At 37.2% G+C, this 19,279-nt stretch overlaps 1 protein-coding gene across 1 annotated transcript; it reads right to left on the bottom strand.

Moving 5' to 3' along the window:
* Window positions 1-44: 44 nt before the first annotated feature.
* On the bottom strand, window positions 45-19,266 carry LOC117342238 (amine oxidase [flavin-containing] B-like). The gene is made up of 13 exons (XM_033904298.1): window positions 19,206-19,266; window positions 17,699-17,793; window positions 16,828-16,965; window positions 15,722-15,826; window positions 14,858-14,949; window positions 13,971-14,109; window positions 12,455-12,607; window positions 10,626-10,785; window positions 9,927-10,071; window positions 9,188-9,245; window positions 8,859-8,956; window positions 7,651-7,762; window positions 45-2,438 (listed from the first exon to the last, which is right to left on the bottom strand). The coding sequence occupies exons 1-13, from the start codon at window positions 19,264-19,266 to the stop codon at window positions 2,214-2,216; spliced, it is 1,581 nt and encodes a 526-aa protein (XP_033760189.1). The 3' UTR covers window positions 45-2,213.
* Between the last annotated feature and the right edge of the window lie 13 nt (window positions 19,267-19,279).

Here is a 19,279-nt window from a genome sequence, read left to right as displayed (position 1 = left end):
GACTATAGGTCATCCTGACCCTTCGGGTCAGATGACCTAATAAAACCCAGTATTCACTATGACCCAATATTCACTACAACCCAATATTCAATAAAACCCAGTATTCAATACAACCCAATATTCAATACAACCCAATATTCAATATAACACAGTATTCACTATGACCCAGTATTCACTACGACCCAGTATTCACTACGACCCAGTATTCACTATGACCCAGTATTCACTACGACCCAATATTCAATAAAAACCTAGTATTCACTATGACCCAGTATTCAATTTAACCCATTATCCACTAAAACCAAATATAAATAAACAATAATTACTCCATTGTGTTCACCTAACACTATCCAGGATTTCATTGCATGATAATGAGAAATGCATCCAATGACCAGCAATAATAACGATGGTAAAGACAGATGGCAAATGGCCTATGGAATCATCTTAAAATTACAATGGATTCTAAATCTGATGATTATTGATGAAATTGACTAAAACTGGTGATTTTTGGTGAAATTGACTAAATCTGGTGATTCTTGGTGAAATGGACTCTTAATCTGGTAATTACTTGTAAAATTCCTGTGGATTTATCAGTATGTTTCCAAAACAGTTCCCAAGTTTTGTACAAAGTTCAGGTTTGTGATTTAGCTTGCCATTAACAACTTGTGTCCTGAGTTTTTGTAAGCAATACAATTCAACAACTGTATAACAAAAACCACATTAACAAAACACATATCTGAAAATAATTGTATAATAACATTTACAGCCAAGTCAAATATGCCGATACAATTTAAAACTCAACAACGTACAAAATGAGAAATCTGCTGCCACTACAAGCACTCAAACCATTGCTTACAGAAAATGTACGGAATCCTGGAGGTGGCGTGGGAGTTCTGTTGGTCATGTTCTTCTGTCCCAACACAATAATATTTACATTAACACTGCAGCCCCACTATATAACTTTACCAAGCTCACTTGAAGGGTACGAGTCCATATCTTCCAAATCTTTATTATGACGTCATTATTATAGTGACGTCATAATTCTCATGTCGGCGATAACGAAAGATGGCTGTTGAAAAGGCTGCTCTGTCTTTGACGATAACAATTTGTTCATACATTGTCGGAGTAAAATTCCTGGAAAAAGTCTTTAAAAATCGTTGTCAAATGTAAATATAAGCATTGAACTGCTTTCATTTGGAAGTTATATGCTGATGAATGCCAACTGGATAAAGGCAAATTCAACATGAAGCGCTAGCACGCTTTATTACATTTGCCTTTGTCAAGTTGGCATTCATCAGCCCATAACTTCCAACTGAAAGCAGTTCAATGCTTAAATGACTTAGCTATTTAGCTATATATATAGGATGACTAGTGCAGCCTGAGACAGTCAAAATGGTGATTTTATAATCACCGTACACCTCAACGTAAAAATTGTGACAACAGTCAATGTCAATATTCTGGAACTCTCTTCCATAGATTCTGTTAGATATAATCTGTAACAAGTTTTTCTACTACATATTCAATGTACATAATGAAATAAATTGGTAATTAATCCAAACATTTCACTCAGAAAACAAACTTATACATCTAAACTATCAACGTTAAAACCATCACATTGCACAAATATACCGGTAAGGATATAAAATATATGTTAATTATCAAGCAAAAAAAAAAATTGTTATAAAAAAATAGCATGAAAAATCCTTGTTATAAAAAATAGCATACATAATATTTGTTACATTGTAATACATGGCATAGATCAAACAAAATCCTTGTTATTTAGCACATAAAATCCTTCACATACAAAATCCTTGTTATTTAACACACAAAATCATTCATATACAAAATCCATGTTGTTTAATTAGCACACAAAATCCTTGTTATTTAGCACACCAAATCCTCCATATACAAAATCCTTGTTAAAATCAATAAAGATCCCAGAAAAATGAGTATTTTTACGTGTTACAAAAGTATTAAAGCTATCTGGAGGATGATCACAGAAAAAACACTCCACAATAAGTTAATTTAATGTGTTGTTGAAGAAACAATTCTTAGACAGTATATCTCCGCTTACTATGGAATATGTCCAAATTCCTTAGTTTCCATGTAAAGTTACTCTCCACTGTGGACACTCTGAACTTAATCTTAGTTAAACTGTTCAAAGATAAAACTTCAATGAGAGCGACGCAAACTAGTCTCATCGAGACCATTTGTTATTTAAACATTTTGTCAAACATGTATGAGGTAATTTTCCAACGCCACCCAAAGAAAAATGGGTAGATGAGATAAGCAAAGTAACCAACGGCAACCCCAGTTGATGCGTACAAGATGGCGTTAATCGATGGCAGAATTGTCTCTGGCAGCGACGGAGAAGGAATGGTCTTTATCGTGTTAGATTTACCCGTTGCGGACCACTGGATTGCAAGTTTGTCTAAAATCTGAAAATAAAAATTAAACAGGTGGTGGAAAATTTTAATAGTAGTGTTGGAGTAGAGTTCAGTGCATTGTTTAACAGTACTACCATCCAATATCAATACTTTATACATAGCTACACTGGCAAATTGTCTTCATGTCAATTCAGGTCAATTTCATGTGAAATTCTTCAGGTCAAATTAACCTGAAAAGCACAGAATAGTCGAATAGTCAACTCATGTCATAGAAATTGAGTCTGAATTTGAAATGAAATTGACATGAAATATTTTGCATGTGAAATTGACCACATTTTCAGGTCAAATTTCAGGGTCAATTTCACCTTACAGGGATTTTCCTTCAATAGAAACAGGGTCCGTTAAAAGGACCTGTTCCCCTAGAAAAATCATGTGAAAATTCCCAATTTGCCACTGAAAAATTTCCAATTTTGAAGTCACTTTTGAATGATTAAGTATGTTTTATATACAAAGACCTAAATTAAGACAATTTTGAAAAATAAAAAAAACAGCTATAGATAACAAAATGAAATCAAAAATAATATAAAGGCAACATTCATCAAAGAAAAACTTAAAGTATGAATTTCACTATTTTTTGTGTATCCCAATGTCACATTTTGTCGTGTAGAAACTCCCAATTCAATGGACCCTGGACCCAGTTGAAAAATTGTAGGAAAGTGCCTGCCTTATGAGTTGTTATAGGTGGCGTGCTTTAATACTCAACACTCACTACAACGTCAAACGTTTAATTTTCTAATAGTTTCAGGAATACCAGTAATCAGGTGTTACTAAAGTAGTCTCCAACTTGAAATAATGAATATAAAGTTTATCAAGTTTCAAAGAAATCACTCAAAAATGCAGGATCTAGGGACAAAAATCAAACACTGAAATGAACAAAGGAGAATAAATTTTGCTCAAATAGTCAAATCAAAATACCTCTCAGGGGAACACAATAAAATACCTCTCAGGGGAACACAATAAAATACCTCTCGGGGAACACAATAAAATACCTCTCGGGGGAACACAATAAAATACCTCTCGGGGGAACACAATAAAATACCTCTCGGGGGAACACAATAAAATACCTCTCGGGGGAACACAATAAAATACCTCTCAGGGGAACACAATAAAATACATCTCAGGGGAACACAATAAAATACATCTCAGGGGAACACAATAAAATACCTCTCAGGGGAACACAATAAAATACCTCTCAGGGGAACACAATAAAAATACAAAAATGATCTAATAAAAATTCCTTTAATAGAAACACAACTACATGTACACATGATTATAATGTATACCAGCATGCTACAGACCCATGGATATCAACTCCCTGGGCCTCTTAGGTATTGAGAAGAAGTTGTTTAAATATTTCAGCCTATTTAACCTCTGTGACCTTGAATATAGGTCAAGGTCATTTATTTGAACAAACTTGGTAGCCCTTAACCAAAGCAGGCTACAGACACAATATTAAGTCCCAGGTGAGCTTTCGGTTATTGAGGAGAAGTTGTTTAAATGGATATGTTGATGCCAGACGATCGGCGGACGGACACTGGACACCGTGCCACAGCATAACCTTACCTTCGGGCAGGTGAACTAATGAACTAATCAACAGCTTTTGACTATGGTAATTCAATATAAGACTTAATTAATTGCAATTACTATTAAACTCTATGACTGATTGATTATATCTGATTACGAGTACCGGACACAAAATCCATGCAGGTAGTAAAACTCATAGGAAATAACATGGAATAAGCTCTTAATAACGATTTAATGTAACTGTACATGTTTATGTATATAGGTAAAATACACATTATATAAGCAAAAACTCTGACAGTAAGGTGTGAAGCAGGGTTGATGCCTGTGATGCACAGATGATAAATTAGTGATAAATAATGTAAGCCCATATCCCAGGTATGAAATTCATGACAGGTAGTCGTAGAAGATAGAGCCTGGGCCGTTTTTCTGTTATTGCGGTCAAAACAGTTTGACCGGTTTGACCAGAGTTGTTTGTTTATGAAGTAAGGATGGACCTGGTGTTTTGTTGTTATTTTCAAATAACCTTTGACAAAGACTTTCAAGGCCTGCATAATATCTGCAGGTCCATCAAGATATATGTCTGAAATATTACATTTAAAAACAGACGAACCAGTTTGTCCGCATAAACGAACAGGCCCCTGGAATTTTTTCTTTAATGTAGGTCAGAGTGACCTACTTTTGAAACAATCCTTCCTGGTGGGGACAAATGGTAATGTGTAGGCATGAAATCTGCAGCAGTAAAAACTAGAACTGTCACCAGGATGGCTGACTAATACCCCCACTCCACAATCCACCCTGATTCCACCTCCGCCCCAAACACTTGTTGATTATGTCTAGAACTGTCACCATGATGGCTGACTAATACTCTCACTCCACAATCCACCCTGATTCCACCTCCGCCCCAAACACTTGTTGATTATGTCTAGAACTGTCACCATGATGGCTGACTAATACTCTCACTCCACAATCCACCCTGATTCCCACTCCGCCCCAAACACTTGTTGATTAAGACTAGAACTGTCACCAGGATGGCTGACTAATACCCCACTCCACAATCCACCCTGATTCCCACTCCGCCCCAAACACTTGGTGATTATGATAAAAGGAGGAAATTCAACAAGATACTGTCTTCCTCTGAAGAAAACTGGCAAAACATTATACATTAATGGGGGAAAAAAAATGAATAAAAACAGCTGCATGCACATCAACACATGGTCCCTAACATTCATCTGAAGTTTTGTGAAAATTGGTCCACAAATTAAGGAGAAGTTGTCTGGACAATAAAAACCTGTTAATACTGACAAGTTAACATGGCAACCAAAATTTTGGAATTAAAACGCCTGCATGCACATCTACATATGGTTCCATAATATTCCTGTGAAGTTTTGTGAAAATTGGTCCAAAAATTAAGGAGTTGTTCAGACAAGAAAAACCTGTTATTAATAGTGACTAGTTACCATGGCAACCAAAATTTTGGAAATTAAACACCTGCATGCACATCTGCACATGTTCCCAACATTCCTATCTGCACATGTTCCCAACATTCCTATGAAGTTTTGTGAAAATTGGTCCCAAAATTTAGGAGTTCAGACAAGAAAAACCTGTTATTAATAGTGACTAGTTACCATGGCAACCAAAATTTTGGAAATTAAAAACACCTGCATGCACATCTACACATGTTCCATAACATTTCTGTGAAGTTTTGTGAAAATTGGAAGGACATACAGACAGACAACCTGATTCCATTTTACCTGGGTATATAACAAAGCACTATTAGCTAGATGCAGATTTACAACAAAAGGTAGTGAGATGTGTTGGTTGGTATGGGCTATATATAGCAGTGTACATAGTGAATCTATACATACTAGAGGTTAGAGTCACACAGGGCTAAAATCTGAAGCAAAGACACAATGTCAGATTAATACAAGCACATCCATAGAAATTTGATAGATTATTAATTTTCACTGCAAATCTGGCATTTTGTATTAAAAGTAAAAATGTTATGGCTAAGTGTGATCTCCACACAAATGAACAGGTTTATATAAATTCAGAAAGTTCAAGGATAATGAAGAACAGTTTAACATACAGTTAGGATAAAGCTATGTACCTGCTGTGATAATCAATAATTACCATATTTATTTATCCACAAATAAGCTCATACCCACAGATGAGCTCCTTACTCTATTTTTGAAGAATCATCAGTTTTAAAAAGATAAGCTTAATAAATGGTTCACAAATAAGTTTTATCTGAACTTTGATACTAAAAATGTATACAAGGGTTGGGGGGCTTCTTTGAGGATAAATACGGTACTAAATTTTAAAACTATGGTTGAGGGCTTCACTTCAAGTCTAAAATTGGGGACTTATTTGAGGATAAATACAGTACTTAATTTTCATACAAGGGTTGGGGTTTATTTGAGGATAAATATGGTACTTAACTTTCATACAAGGGTTGGGGGCTTATTTGAGGATAAATATGGTACTTAACTTTCATACAAGGGTTGGGGCTTATTTGAGGATAAATATGGTACTTAACTTTCATACAAGGGTTGGGGCTTATTTGAGGATAAATATGGTACTTAACTTTCATTTAAGGGTTGGGGGCTTATTTGAAGACAAATACAGTACAAAACTTTTAAACTTTGGTTGGGGGCGTATTTGTGGATAAATACAGTACTAAAATTTTACACCAGGGTTGGGGGCTTATTTGAGAAAAAAAATACGATATCAAACTTTGATAAGAAAGATTTTTCCAAAGTAAGTGGACGGTGATGAGAGATGATGGCCGCCACACAGTGCTTTGAGCTAAATGAGCTTCCTGGCTTTAACAGCTAGAAATGAAGAACCAAGTCAAGCATTCTACTGAAGTGTTAGCTTAATGATTTACTGCTGTAAAGTTTAAAGTCATAGAATCTTACGATATTCACATGAAAACATATGTCTAGTTTTCATGGAAAAAAGCTCTCATGTTTAATAAATGGATTTAAAGAATTCCTTACGTTGTTTCGTTTTCACAGTCTTTAATCATAATTAAGGAAATACAGGAGAATAATCATGATAATCATAACAATTAAAATTACCTACCGATTTTCAACATACAAGAATCACTTTGTAAGTTTTATACATAATTTCATTTAAGCATTTATGTCAATTTTTTTTAGTTTCATCGGGGTATGAAAAAAATTTTGTTTGCAAACTGTATGAATCCGTGTACCAATAGGCTGTGACGCAACGTCAATTGTCGTATTGTGACGTCACATTTTTCGCGCCACTCTCTAAAAAAATTTCATAGTGGTATGAAAAATCATCTCAACCAATGAGAAAGCCGCATTCTGCGTACAAACAATGGAAAATTATTCATTATACATTATGTAGTTATTTGAATTAAAACAGGTGACGTTTTTGCGACGTAATATTGTAGATCGTATGTATTTGAGAATTGCATGTTTAATTTATCTGGGGAGTGAATAAGTCTCATGTGACGGCAGTGTTAATTCTCTAATATGGAGTTTGCCGAATTGAAGGAATGGCTGTACTGGCCAAAGGCTTGTATATCAAAAACCAAAAAGAAAGCATCATTTTTTTCTACATTTTTGTGCATTGTTGATGAGGCCATTTCTAGTAGAAATTCAGCATCTGCAACATTAACTCTATCACAACCCTCATTAGAACGTCCTACCTCACGTGCAGCTCGGTCTCCGGACTGAAGAGCTCCATCCATGTATCCCATCCACTCAGTAGCGGTCTCCGTCCCCGCGAAGTGGACACGGCCTATTGGTTTCCTCAGCATTCTAAAACAAGGCACCAGATACAAATCCCTTCACATGTGCCGAATTATTTCGCAATTTATAATACCTGCGGTCAACATGTTTGATGTATTCTCATCCTTGACAATCATATGAAGTTTGATCAAAATCTGTACAAAATTAATATTCTACATTTTGATAAAGATACATTCACCCTGAAACCTGAGCTCGTTCAAAGTATTCTGACTATTATATGATAAATGATCAAAATCTGTTTTAAAATGTAGTCTCTAAAACGGTGAAAAGATATTTTATAATCAGTAACAGTGACCTTGACCTTGGCACTCTGAAACACATACTTGTTTAAAGTATATTCTCATAGGTGACGAATTGAAATCTGTTTACAAATGAAGTCGTTAGAGTGCTGAAAAAGATTTTCTATAAATAGCAATGGTGACCTTGTCCTTGACCTTGGCACTCTGAAACAGGAACACTCATACTTGACCATTGTATGAAGTTGATTGAAATCCAGGTGAAAATGAAGATCCTAGAGCTTTCCAAAGATTTTCTATAAATAGCAATGGTGACCTTGTTTGAGGTATACCCATACTTGACTAATGTATGAAGTTTGATTGAAATCTGACCAAGAATGAAGTTGCTAGAGTGCATAAATTTTCTATAAATAGTAATGGAGACTTTGTTTGTAGTATACCCATACTTGACTAATGTATGAAGTTTGATTAAAATCTGAGTGAAAATGAAATCACTAGAGCGCATGTATTTACTATAAATAGCAATGGTGACCTCGTCCTTGAACTTATCACCCTGAAGCACAAACTCTTTTGAGGTCCATTTATACTCAGTTTGATTGAAATCAAAATAGAAAAAGTTACAGAGAGATGAATTAAAAGATTTTTTTTTTTCAATTTAAGACAACTAGGCCAGGTGACTAACTTTCCCAATCGATGCCTATATTTTTTTGCCACCAAAAACTTAGGCCATCTGGAAAAAATATCCACTTTGAGCCAGCATGAACGGATCACTATATCCCCTCCCTGACTTGGTCACGGGGGGGACACTGAATCCTCAACAAAAGTGGGAATTATAACGGAGGGTATATAATGTTTGACGTCAGACTTACCGGCCATACTTCGTAAGAACTCCCGGAGGCATCACACTTAAATAACAGCCTCCAGAGAACTCCTCTTCCATCCAGTTCTTCTCAATGTAATCACAGGGCTACAGTCGATTAAACAAAATTGAGATGTCATTTGTTTTCCAATCAGCTTCAAAATTTTGCATGCACAACTAGAAATATGATCCAATGAGATATAGTGCCTTATAAACAGCAGATTGTTTACAGCTGTAATAAGGATTGTTTACAAACCAATGAGAGACGGGGGGACGAACTGCAGACAAAAATTGATTTTAAAATCCATGTGAAGATGGTGGGCTAAAAATGAAAATTACCTGCAGGAATGCGTCCATTTTGAATGCTTTTGCATAATACTGACACAAGGTGCTCTTTCTGAAAGAAACAAATATATACATCTATTATACAACAGGTTTTAGATCAAATTTATGTACCTGTGTATACACATCAATCACATTCCTAACATTTTAGAATATTATGTTAATTTAGGATGAACAAACTTAATGTCATTTAAATCCTGATAATAACATTTTCATCAGAATTCATCAACTTATATATTACGGACATTTCAACTGAATTTTGATAATTATCAAGAAAAGTTAACTGGGTTTAAATATAACATTTTCACAAGACTGTAATATACAGGCCAACCTGTGTTGCTCATATTACGTCACGACACTTCCGGTTGTATTGTTTACGAAACCGGAAGTTGCGTTGATTGTTTTTCGAACAGGTGCAAAAGGGGAAAATTCATGTGGGAATATCTCAGCAATTACTAGACCGATTTTCATGATTTTTTTTCTTTTTTGTTTTATTCTTTTTGCAATCTTTTTGTAATAAGCGCAATGATGACCAGCATCACTCTATCTCGTTAACTCAAAGTCAGTGGGAAAAACTTTGAGCAAGTATTTAAGATAACTGCGTATATTTCAAAAAATTTTGTTATACAGAATTAATGGTGTCAGAATTGAATTTTTCCTTCTAGTTAAGCACAGTTCAACATAAAAATATCAATATAAATAAGTGCACTGGCTTTAAACCAGACGTCTATTCTACCTTTCTGCCTCCGACATTTCTGCAAGGTCCCGAGCTTTGTTTGCCAGCACAAATCCCATAATGCATGGGTGAGATCCATCCGGTTTGGTGTCATCAACACAAAACGTGACGGGACCATAATCCGAAGTAACGATTCCACTCAGTTCTGTAAAGTAGAATCACAGACAGGTTTATATTCAGGTCAAAGGTGAGGAAAGTTAAATGAGGATCTAAAAGAGAGAGGTGCCCTGACCTACCATAATAACTTACAAATTCCCCGCAAACTTTACAATTATTTACACCTCAAGTTCACATTTGGATTATGTGTTGTTGTTTTTGCAAACTCACAGCAGTAATGAATGCCAAAAATATATGAGATGGCACATTTGTAAAAGTGATTAAATTTTGCATGTTTAATCGGCCAGTGCCAGTTATCGTGAATTAAAAAAAAAAACATGCCGATAACGCATCCTGTAGGCTATCACCCAAAATAAGATATATGCAGGAAATTACGTTACTTTAAGTAAAGTGAGCTTTAAGATGACCTAGTTTGGGTGATGAATGCAATGACCTACATTAAGTAAGAGTTTGGTGACCTACTTTACCTGTGAATGTGATGACCTACTTATGTGAGAAGCTTGATGACCTACTTTAAGTGAGAAGTCTGATGACCTACTTTAAGTCAGAAGCTTAAATGAAGAAAACTTTGTTATGACCTACTTTCTTTCCTCCAGAATGGCCTGTCATAGAACATGAAGGTTTTGATGATGGATCCCATTGGCATTCTCTGTATGAGTTGTAGCTTGAGGTCAGGTAGAGGTGGGCAGAAACTAATCCTATTTAACACTGCCGGAGGAATGGAGCTCACCACGTATTTACCCTACAACAGATACACAAAGTTTGGTTTGGTTTGTTTTTGTTGAACGTCCTATTAACAGCCAGGGTCATTTAAGGACATGCCAGGTTTTGGAGGTGGAGGAAATCCGGAGTACCCGGAGAAAAACCACCGGCCTGCGGTCAGTACCTGGCAACTGCCCCACGAAGGTTTCGAACTCGTAACCCAGTGGTGGAGGGCTAGTGATAAAGTGTCGGGACACCTTAACCACTCGGCTACCGCGGCCCCACAAAGAATGACATCTCTACACTGTATGTACTTTCTACGTTCTTCTAGCTGTAATCCGAGTTCAAATACAAATACAGATTAACAAACAAAAACATCATTCAGAATGTCAAAACACGATGGAACTGCTGAATCCAATGTCTAGCATGCATACTGATTTAGGACTGGAGAGCATTTGATTCTAGTATGTCAGGGGTTTAAACAAGGAAATTGTAGAAATTTTAGCAAAAAGAGTGGCCATCTTTGTTAATATGGCCATCCTTCAGCCCTTGAGGCTCCTTATAGGGGCCCTACTCCTCAGAGAGGGCCCTACTCTTCAGAGGGGCCCTACTCCTCAGAGGGACCCTACTCCTCAGAGAGGGCCCTACTCCTCAGAGAGGGCCCTACTCTTCAGAGGGGCCCTACTCCTCAGAGAGGGCCCTACTCCTCAGAGAGGGCCCTACTCCTCAGAGGGGCCCTACTCCTCAGAGGGGCCTTACTCCTTAGAGGGGGCCTACTCCTCAGAGAGGGCCCTACTCCTCAGAGGGGCCCTACTCCTCAGAGGGGCCCTACTCCTCAGAGGGGCCTACTCCTCAGAGGGGCCTACTCCTCAGAGAGGGCCCTACTCCTCAGAGAGGGCCCTACTCCTTAGAGGGGGCCTACTCCTCAGAGAGGGCCCTACTCCTCAGAGGGGCCCTACTCCTTAGAGGGGGCCCTACTCCTCAGAGAGGCCTTACTCCTTAGAGGGGCCCTACTCCTCAGAGGGGCCTACTCCTCAGAGAGGGCCCTACTCCTCAGAGGGGGCCCTACTCCTCAGAGAGGGGCCCTACTCCTCAGAGGGGCCTACTCCTCAGAGAGGGCCCTACTCCTAAGAGAGGGGCCCTACTCCTCAGAGAGGGACCTACTCCTCAGAGGGCCCTACTCCTTAGAGGGGGCCCTACTCCTCAGAGAGGCCTTACTCCTTAGAGGGGCCCTACTCCTCAGAGGGGCCTACTCCTCAGAGAGGGCCCTACTCCTCAGAGGGGGCCCTACTCCTCAGAGAGGGGCCCTACTCCTCAGAGAGGGGCCCTACTCCTCAGAGGGGCCTACTCCTCAGAGGGGGCCCTACTCCTCAGAGAGGGCCCTACTCCTCAGAGGGGGACCTACTCCTCAGAGGGGCCCTACTCCTCAGAGGGGGCCCTACTCCTAAGAGAGGGCCATAATAACATTCATAATTCTGGTGTGTCTATGGCTATCAAACATTCCTGCGAAATTTTTCGTTCAGGTGTTTCTTAAAAGTACAAATTAAAAAAAAAAATTGATGGAAACACGACACAAAATGCAGAATGATTGACAATGGACAAAAAGTGATTAGAATAGGTAACTTTGTCTCAGGTGACCTAAAAATAGTGCATTCTATAAACTTTGAAACTTTTTTGATTCTCAACACTTTCTAGATCACACAGCTTACCTGGTATTGACAGCCGTTGGTGTCTCTCACTAGTACTTTGTCCATGGCGGATTGATCCACGCTGACCACTGGACTGGACAGATAGACGCTACCTTTCAGCCTTTCGGCCATTACTTCTGACAGCTGTTGTGTACCACCAACCACCTTTTGCTCCTAAAAAATCAAAACAGATTCTATAAACATATATATAATACAGAAAAGTATAACTTCCACAGGTAACTTACGAGCTGCTTTGACCCTTCTGTGAGTCATTTAAGTAAGATTTATTTTAATTGTTTGTTTTTGTTTAACGTCCTATTAACAGCCAGGGTCATTTAAGGACGTGCCAGGTTTTGGAGGTGGAGGAAAGGCGGAGTACCGGAAGAAAAACCACCGGCCTACGGTCAGTACCTGGCAACTGTCCCACGTAGGTTTCGAACTTGCAACCCAGACGTGGAGGGCTAGTGATAAAGTGTCGGGACACCTAAACCACTCGGCCAACGCGGCCCCCGATTTATTTTGAAGAGCCCGCAGAAGGGCAGAAGCAGCTCGTAAGTTTCTCGTTAAAGCTTGTTAATTTTTTCCTATTTATATTTTTTACCACTCCACATGGACCTTTTTTCACTCTATAAAGATATTGATACTGTCACATATTTGGCCTGTTATCCAGTTAATACGCCCATGTATCTTTTTTGTCACTAGAGTAATATACCCTAGAATTTTTTTCACAGGTTTTCACAGAAATCCACTGTGATGTCATAATCTGGACAATGATGTGAATGACGCAACAAAGGTCTGTCCCCGTTTGATTAAGACAACACATTTAAAATTAAAACCGGTCAAAATGGAAGTTTCCTGAGTTAAGTGATCAAAAGTATCTTAAATTTGTATATTATGAGATTTTCGTAACGAGTCACTTCTTGTGTCAGTACATTATTAGGTGAGTTACCTGTACACACTTCTTGTGTCAGTACATTATTAGGTGAGTTACCTGTGCTCCGTCCTTGTGTCAGTACATTATTAGGTGAGTTACCTGTGCTCCGTCCTTGTGTCAGTACATTATTAGGTGAGTTACCTGTACTCCGTCCTTGTGTCAGTACATTATTAGGTGAGTTACCTGTACTCCGTCCTTGTGTCAGTACATTATTAGGTGAGTTACCTGTGCTCCGTCCTTGTGTCAGTACATTATTAGGTGAGTTACCTGTGCTCCGTCCTTGTGTCAGTACATTATTAGGTGAGTTACCTGTGCTCCGTCCTTGTGTCAGTACATTATTAGGTGAGTTACCTGTACTCCGTCCTTGTGTCAGTACATTATTAGGTGAGTTACCTGTGCTCCGTCCTTGTGTCAGTACATTATTAGGTGAGTTACCTGTACACACTTCTTGTGTCAGTACATTATTAGGTGAGTTACCTGTACTCCGTCCTTGTGTCAGTACATTATTAGGTGAGTTACCTGTGCTCCGTCCTTGTGTCAGTACATTATTAGGTGAGTTACCTGTGCTCCGTCCTTGTGTCAGTACATTATTAGGTGAGTTACCTGTGCTCCATCCTTGACAGATGCTAGTCGCATCACTCCTCCTCCACAGTGAACAAACCACAGGAAAAAGAGGAGAGAGACCTCATGGGGTTCAAAGGTCAAGACTGAACGAACAAATACCAGCATATCTGACGCAGCACTGCAAAACATATTGAAAATTTAGTCCCTATAAACCAATTATTATTGTTTCCTAAACAAACCATAATAAAATAAAGGACTACATCAAATTTATTAATTTTGTAGTCATTTGAAATTTCTCTCCTGAAATACGGAAATCAGACAGGCATCCATTTTGAATTTTGACTGTTGAATTTATTATCACTTAGTCTCACGAAGCTCTATGGATCTTCATGGAAATTCATATATATTTAAATTATATTGATATTTAAATTGCCCTTGCTCATTAGAAGTTCTTGACGAAATCTTAGACTGATTACATAAAAAAACATGGCTGACAGGCAACAGTCTTGTATTTTGACAGTTATGCTATATTTGCAGTAAGTCCCCTACAGACCTTTCTCATCACTAGATTACACTTAGACCTTCGTTTGAATTTCATTTCATGCCCTTTGTCCTTAGTCGTGGATGTTAAATTTTTGAGGCTAATTCAAAACAAAATGCCCACAAGCCTGCCATCTTGGATTTCAAAAATGAAGTTTATTATTGTTATTTCTCAGATCCTTCTGAGATTTTTGCAGGTTCCTCTTAGTTCTTTATGCTGCAGGCATAGGCTGCCATCTTGGATTTTAGTTAGCTCATAGTATCCAGCCATCATTATAATCAGTTTTGAATTTCCAACTCTAAACTTTAATTGTTAAAATCACAGAGAGTACTTTAATAGACTGTACATCAGTTTTTTTTCAGAAAAGACTTGTTATGGTACTTACTTGGTCCAGCAATGTTTGTTGATAAATTCCTTTACTGTCATACTGTCCCATTCAGTAGCATTCTGGGACATCCAGGGGGCATTCCGTGGCACCTGTAATGTACAAGCTGGGAATTATAGTACATATCCCTGCAACATTTTGTAGATCCAGAACTGTTCTATGATTTCATTAATAATCATTTCTATAAAGAGTTGCAGTGTACATATTAAGGCTATATGCTACCTTACAGGTTAATCATGCCTATAAAGTTGTGATGTACATATTAAGGCTATATGCTACCTTACAGGTTCCAATAATTTCTATAAAGTTGTGATGTTCATTTTAAGGGTGTATGCTACCTTACTGTGACAAGGTTCCAATCATTCCTATAAAGTTGTGATGTACATATTAAGGCTGTATGCTACCTTACTGTGACAATTAAAGGTTCCAATCATTTATTTAAAGTTGTGTTATACATATTAAGGCTGTATGCTACCTAACTGTGACAAGGTTCCAATCATACCTATAAAGTTATGATGAACATATTAAGGCTGTATGCTACCTGACAATGACAAGGTTCCAACCCTTTCTATAAAGTTGTGTTGTACATATTAAGGCTGTATGCTACCTAACTGTGACAAGGTTCCAACCCTTTCTATAAAGTTGTGATGTACATATTAAGGCTGTATACTACATTTTTGTATTATGCCTGTCTTACTTTCCAACTAGAACCTACAGGTATCATTTATAACGTGTAAGCAGGGCTTGGTTTAATAGAAGTGATTTGAAATGACTGGGATAAATAAGATAAATCTAGAGAAAATCACAATTTACATCTTTTCTTTTTCTAAACATGTACATAATCAGCTGTCCTTAGCGTCTTACCTGTTGAGCCATTTTGTCTATTGTCCTGATGATGTTGTTCAGATCCAGTAGCTTTAAAGGATTCCAATATGGAGGAAGAATTCCACTAAAGGAAGCCCAAATACTCTATAAACAAATACAGTAAACAGTTGTTATATTGAATTCTTCAATAATCTTTGCAAACAAGAGACCTGTGTGCCTTTAACAGTCATCAAACTTATATATAAAACAAGTGACCCCATGTGCCTTTAACAGTCATCAAACTATAAAACAAGCAACCCCTGTGCCTTTAACCGTCATCGAACTATAAAACAAGCGACCTCTGTGCCTTTAACAGTCATCAAACTATAAAACAAGTGACCTCTGTGCCTTTAACAATTATCAAACAATAAAACAAGCGACCAGTTTTTATTTTAACTTTACTTGTAATCTGAGCATGGCTTCATTCGATCTGCTGATTGATTGATTGATTACCTTTAACAGCCCGTCAACACTCATGGTAATATTAATTTCGGACCAAATGATTTTGAGCTGGGGTATAGAGAACTTTAAAACATTAGGGGTATATGGAATTTTAGAACTGTTGCGGTATAAAATGACTGCTTTGCAAGCAATATTATCACTATTACATAAAATGTATTATCATATCTTTATCGTACCATCAACACTGAAGAGATTAATATATCTAAGGGCCAATAAGTGTTGAGTAAAACTGAATATCAAATACAACTAATAATTAAAGTAACTATAAATATAGTTTCTGTAAAAATGGGGACTTGTGGAGGTTTTTTTTCTAGAAAATATATAAATTCCCAATGGAAAAAAATGTTATCTCCATCTCTAGGTTGTTTTTTTTACAATAGTTAAACAAATTATAATTGTGCCCTGATGACGGCCTTACCGGTACATATGGAAACATTTCCCTTCAACTGATTGTACTAAGCACAACCCTAATGCTTTTTTTTGAAGCACACAATGACTTATTAAGTCCTAATATGGTAGTAATGAAGAATACTATTTTAGCAAACAAATATATACGAGGGAAATAAAGGACAGTCTTATCTAATTTGTGTAGAAGCTACAGAATGAAAATGTCTTTATAAAAACTGTTGCTGAGTCTTCAGTACCTTATAATTCATGATAGTCTTTCCTTCATTATACACATCACAAAGCTCCAATCCTAGCTCCGAGGCAAGGTTTTTGACAATGTCTTGTGTTGGGCCGATGTATCCTGCACCGACATCTGTATAGCCATTACTGCTTCCCTGAAGAGAATATAAAAACTTAATAATCACTTCTACCTGAAAAGGTTAAACACATACAGGCAAACCTGCTCTAAGGACCACCTTGAATAAGCGGCCACCTCTGTTAAGTGGCCAGTCTGTGGTCCGCCCGATGGAAAACACTGTATAACGAACCTTAAATAAGCGGTCACCTGTCTAACGCGGCTAAAATACACTACATGGTATATTGTTATCAATATCAATAAGCGCATTATAAATTATAATATGATAAATTCAATAAACTGTTGAAAAAAGAATTGGGCAACAGGCCGTTTCTGGCCAACCTGGTTTAAGTAGCCAATATCTGTCGGTCCCTTGGGTTGCTGCTTATTACAGGTTATGAATGTTTGAGGATTTCACTTCTAAATTTAAGCACCGATAAATCAATTTTCTTGTGTCTATCAGTTTGGCGACACGAAATGCCAGCTTGGAATTTATGCATGCATGCAAGGTTTAAACGATTTAAACACAGAATTATATCCAAGGTCTTGTGCCAAAGTTCTAGGCTTTAAAAGCTTTAATTCTAAAATTCCATACAACAAAATTGAAGGATGTTTCTAGGTACACTGTCAGGCTATCAAAATGCATATTTGAAATCGGTCTCATGCTGAAATATTTTCAATATTTTTTACAAAACAGTTGTCATTCTTTGTTTATCCAAATCCCAGCAATGGCATTTATATGGCAAATATACCATGTAACATATGTGGCTTACCCTGACAGTGAATGTCCGCCCTCCAACCCGGTCTCTAGCTTCCACCACATCTACTGTCAGTCCATTTTCTTCGAGAATTTTGGCAGCAAAAAGTCCTGATATAAAATCAATTGTTTAAAATTTATTTTTCTTTAAATTACAAAAGAAATTAACGAATATGAGATTTAGTAGCATGATTAAAGATTACATAACCAGTTTTTTCCATGTCTGATAATGTCAACATTTTCACAAATTTATTTATCAATCCTTCCTGCATGGAAGGGCGACTCTCGATTTTTGAGAAATGAAATAACAGTTAAACTTTGAACATAAAAATCAGATTAGTGAAACAGAAAGAGAAGCATAAAATAGACTGTTAAGTATTGGTTTGCCAACATAAGATCTGGCTGTAAACTTTTCTGAGGCTTGAAATTTAGTAAAATGAAATATAAGAAACATTGACAAGCCAAGTTGCTGACAGAACACTGACTACAGCCGGTAAGATGAAACCTAGCAATGTTTGGAGATAGAAGGCAGTAAACAACAAAAGTACTTGATGCAAGCAAACGCCTCTATAGGCAGCAAAACATGCAAGCATGTGATAATGCATAAATATTTAATTTTGCAATAAAATAAACAGCATGTGGACATGAAGAAAATTATCATAATAGCCCAAGTTGAAATGTAATGACAGTTTTAAACACAAACATCGAGATCTGCAAATCTCAACAATAGATGTGTGATGGATAATACATTTCAATATTCATACATGTAGTACAGTACATAGGAAGACACTTTTGTTGGACACCATATAATACCTTGTCACTTGGCTATAGTGAATCAGTATTACATGATAATGAATCAAACTGACAACAGCCTCTTAATATGTGTTATGGGAAGAGGTTTTTTTAAGCAAGCCGTAAATCTTATTGTTTTTCTGATCAATCTCAATAACCCATTTTATGTTGTGACAATATTTAACAAATTTGTACACTAACACTTGTGCATGCGTGTGAAATTACTGGGCAAAACACTCCTGCAGAATGCCCCGACAGGAATCAAACCATGACTTTCACTTTACCATACTACACCAGGTCTCAACGGCATGATAATCCACGTATTTGAATCTACATCCAGAGCCAAAAAAGCATTCTCCATCAGGTTAGTGGAAGAAACTGTATTCAAAACATGTACAAGGCACACTGACGTGAACACTACTCGACCTGTTTTTCCTGGGAAATCTCACCCAACAATCTCAATATCTGCCAAGCGTCCCAAAAAGGAATAAACCTCAGATCTCTGGCATGATAATCCAAAGCTTATGTTATGTCAAAAAGCACATGCGAGTTTTATTGGAAAGTGAAAGTAGACCAAACATGGCCGATAACATGTGTTAAATCGGATAGAAAATGAAATAATCACAATGTGTCACGCGATTATTCTGCATTTAAATAAATGTTGTTGCATTAAAGAACCAGATCACATATGAAAAGGGTTTCAAAACAGAATTGATTAGTAAACAACAAACCACTAAGTCCTGCGCCTATCACTACCACATCAACTTCCGCCCGTATCAGGGGGTCGGCCATTTTGGACATGTAA

This window comes from Pecten maximus, chromosome 14, assembly GCF_902652985.1.
Source record: "Pecten maximus chromosome 14, xPecMax1.1, whole genome shotgun sequence".
In the NCBI taxonomy this organism is placed as follows: Eukaryota; Metazoa; Mollusca; class Bivalvia; order Pectinida; family Pectinidae; genus Pecten; species Pecten maximus.
This window is presented reverse-complemented; position numbering and strand designations above follow the sequence as displayed.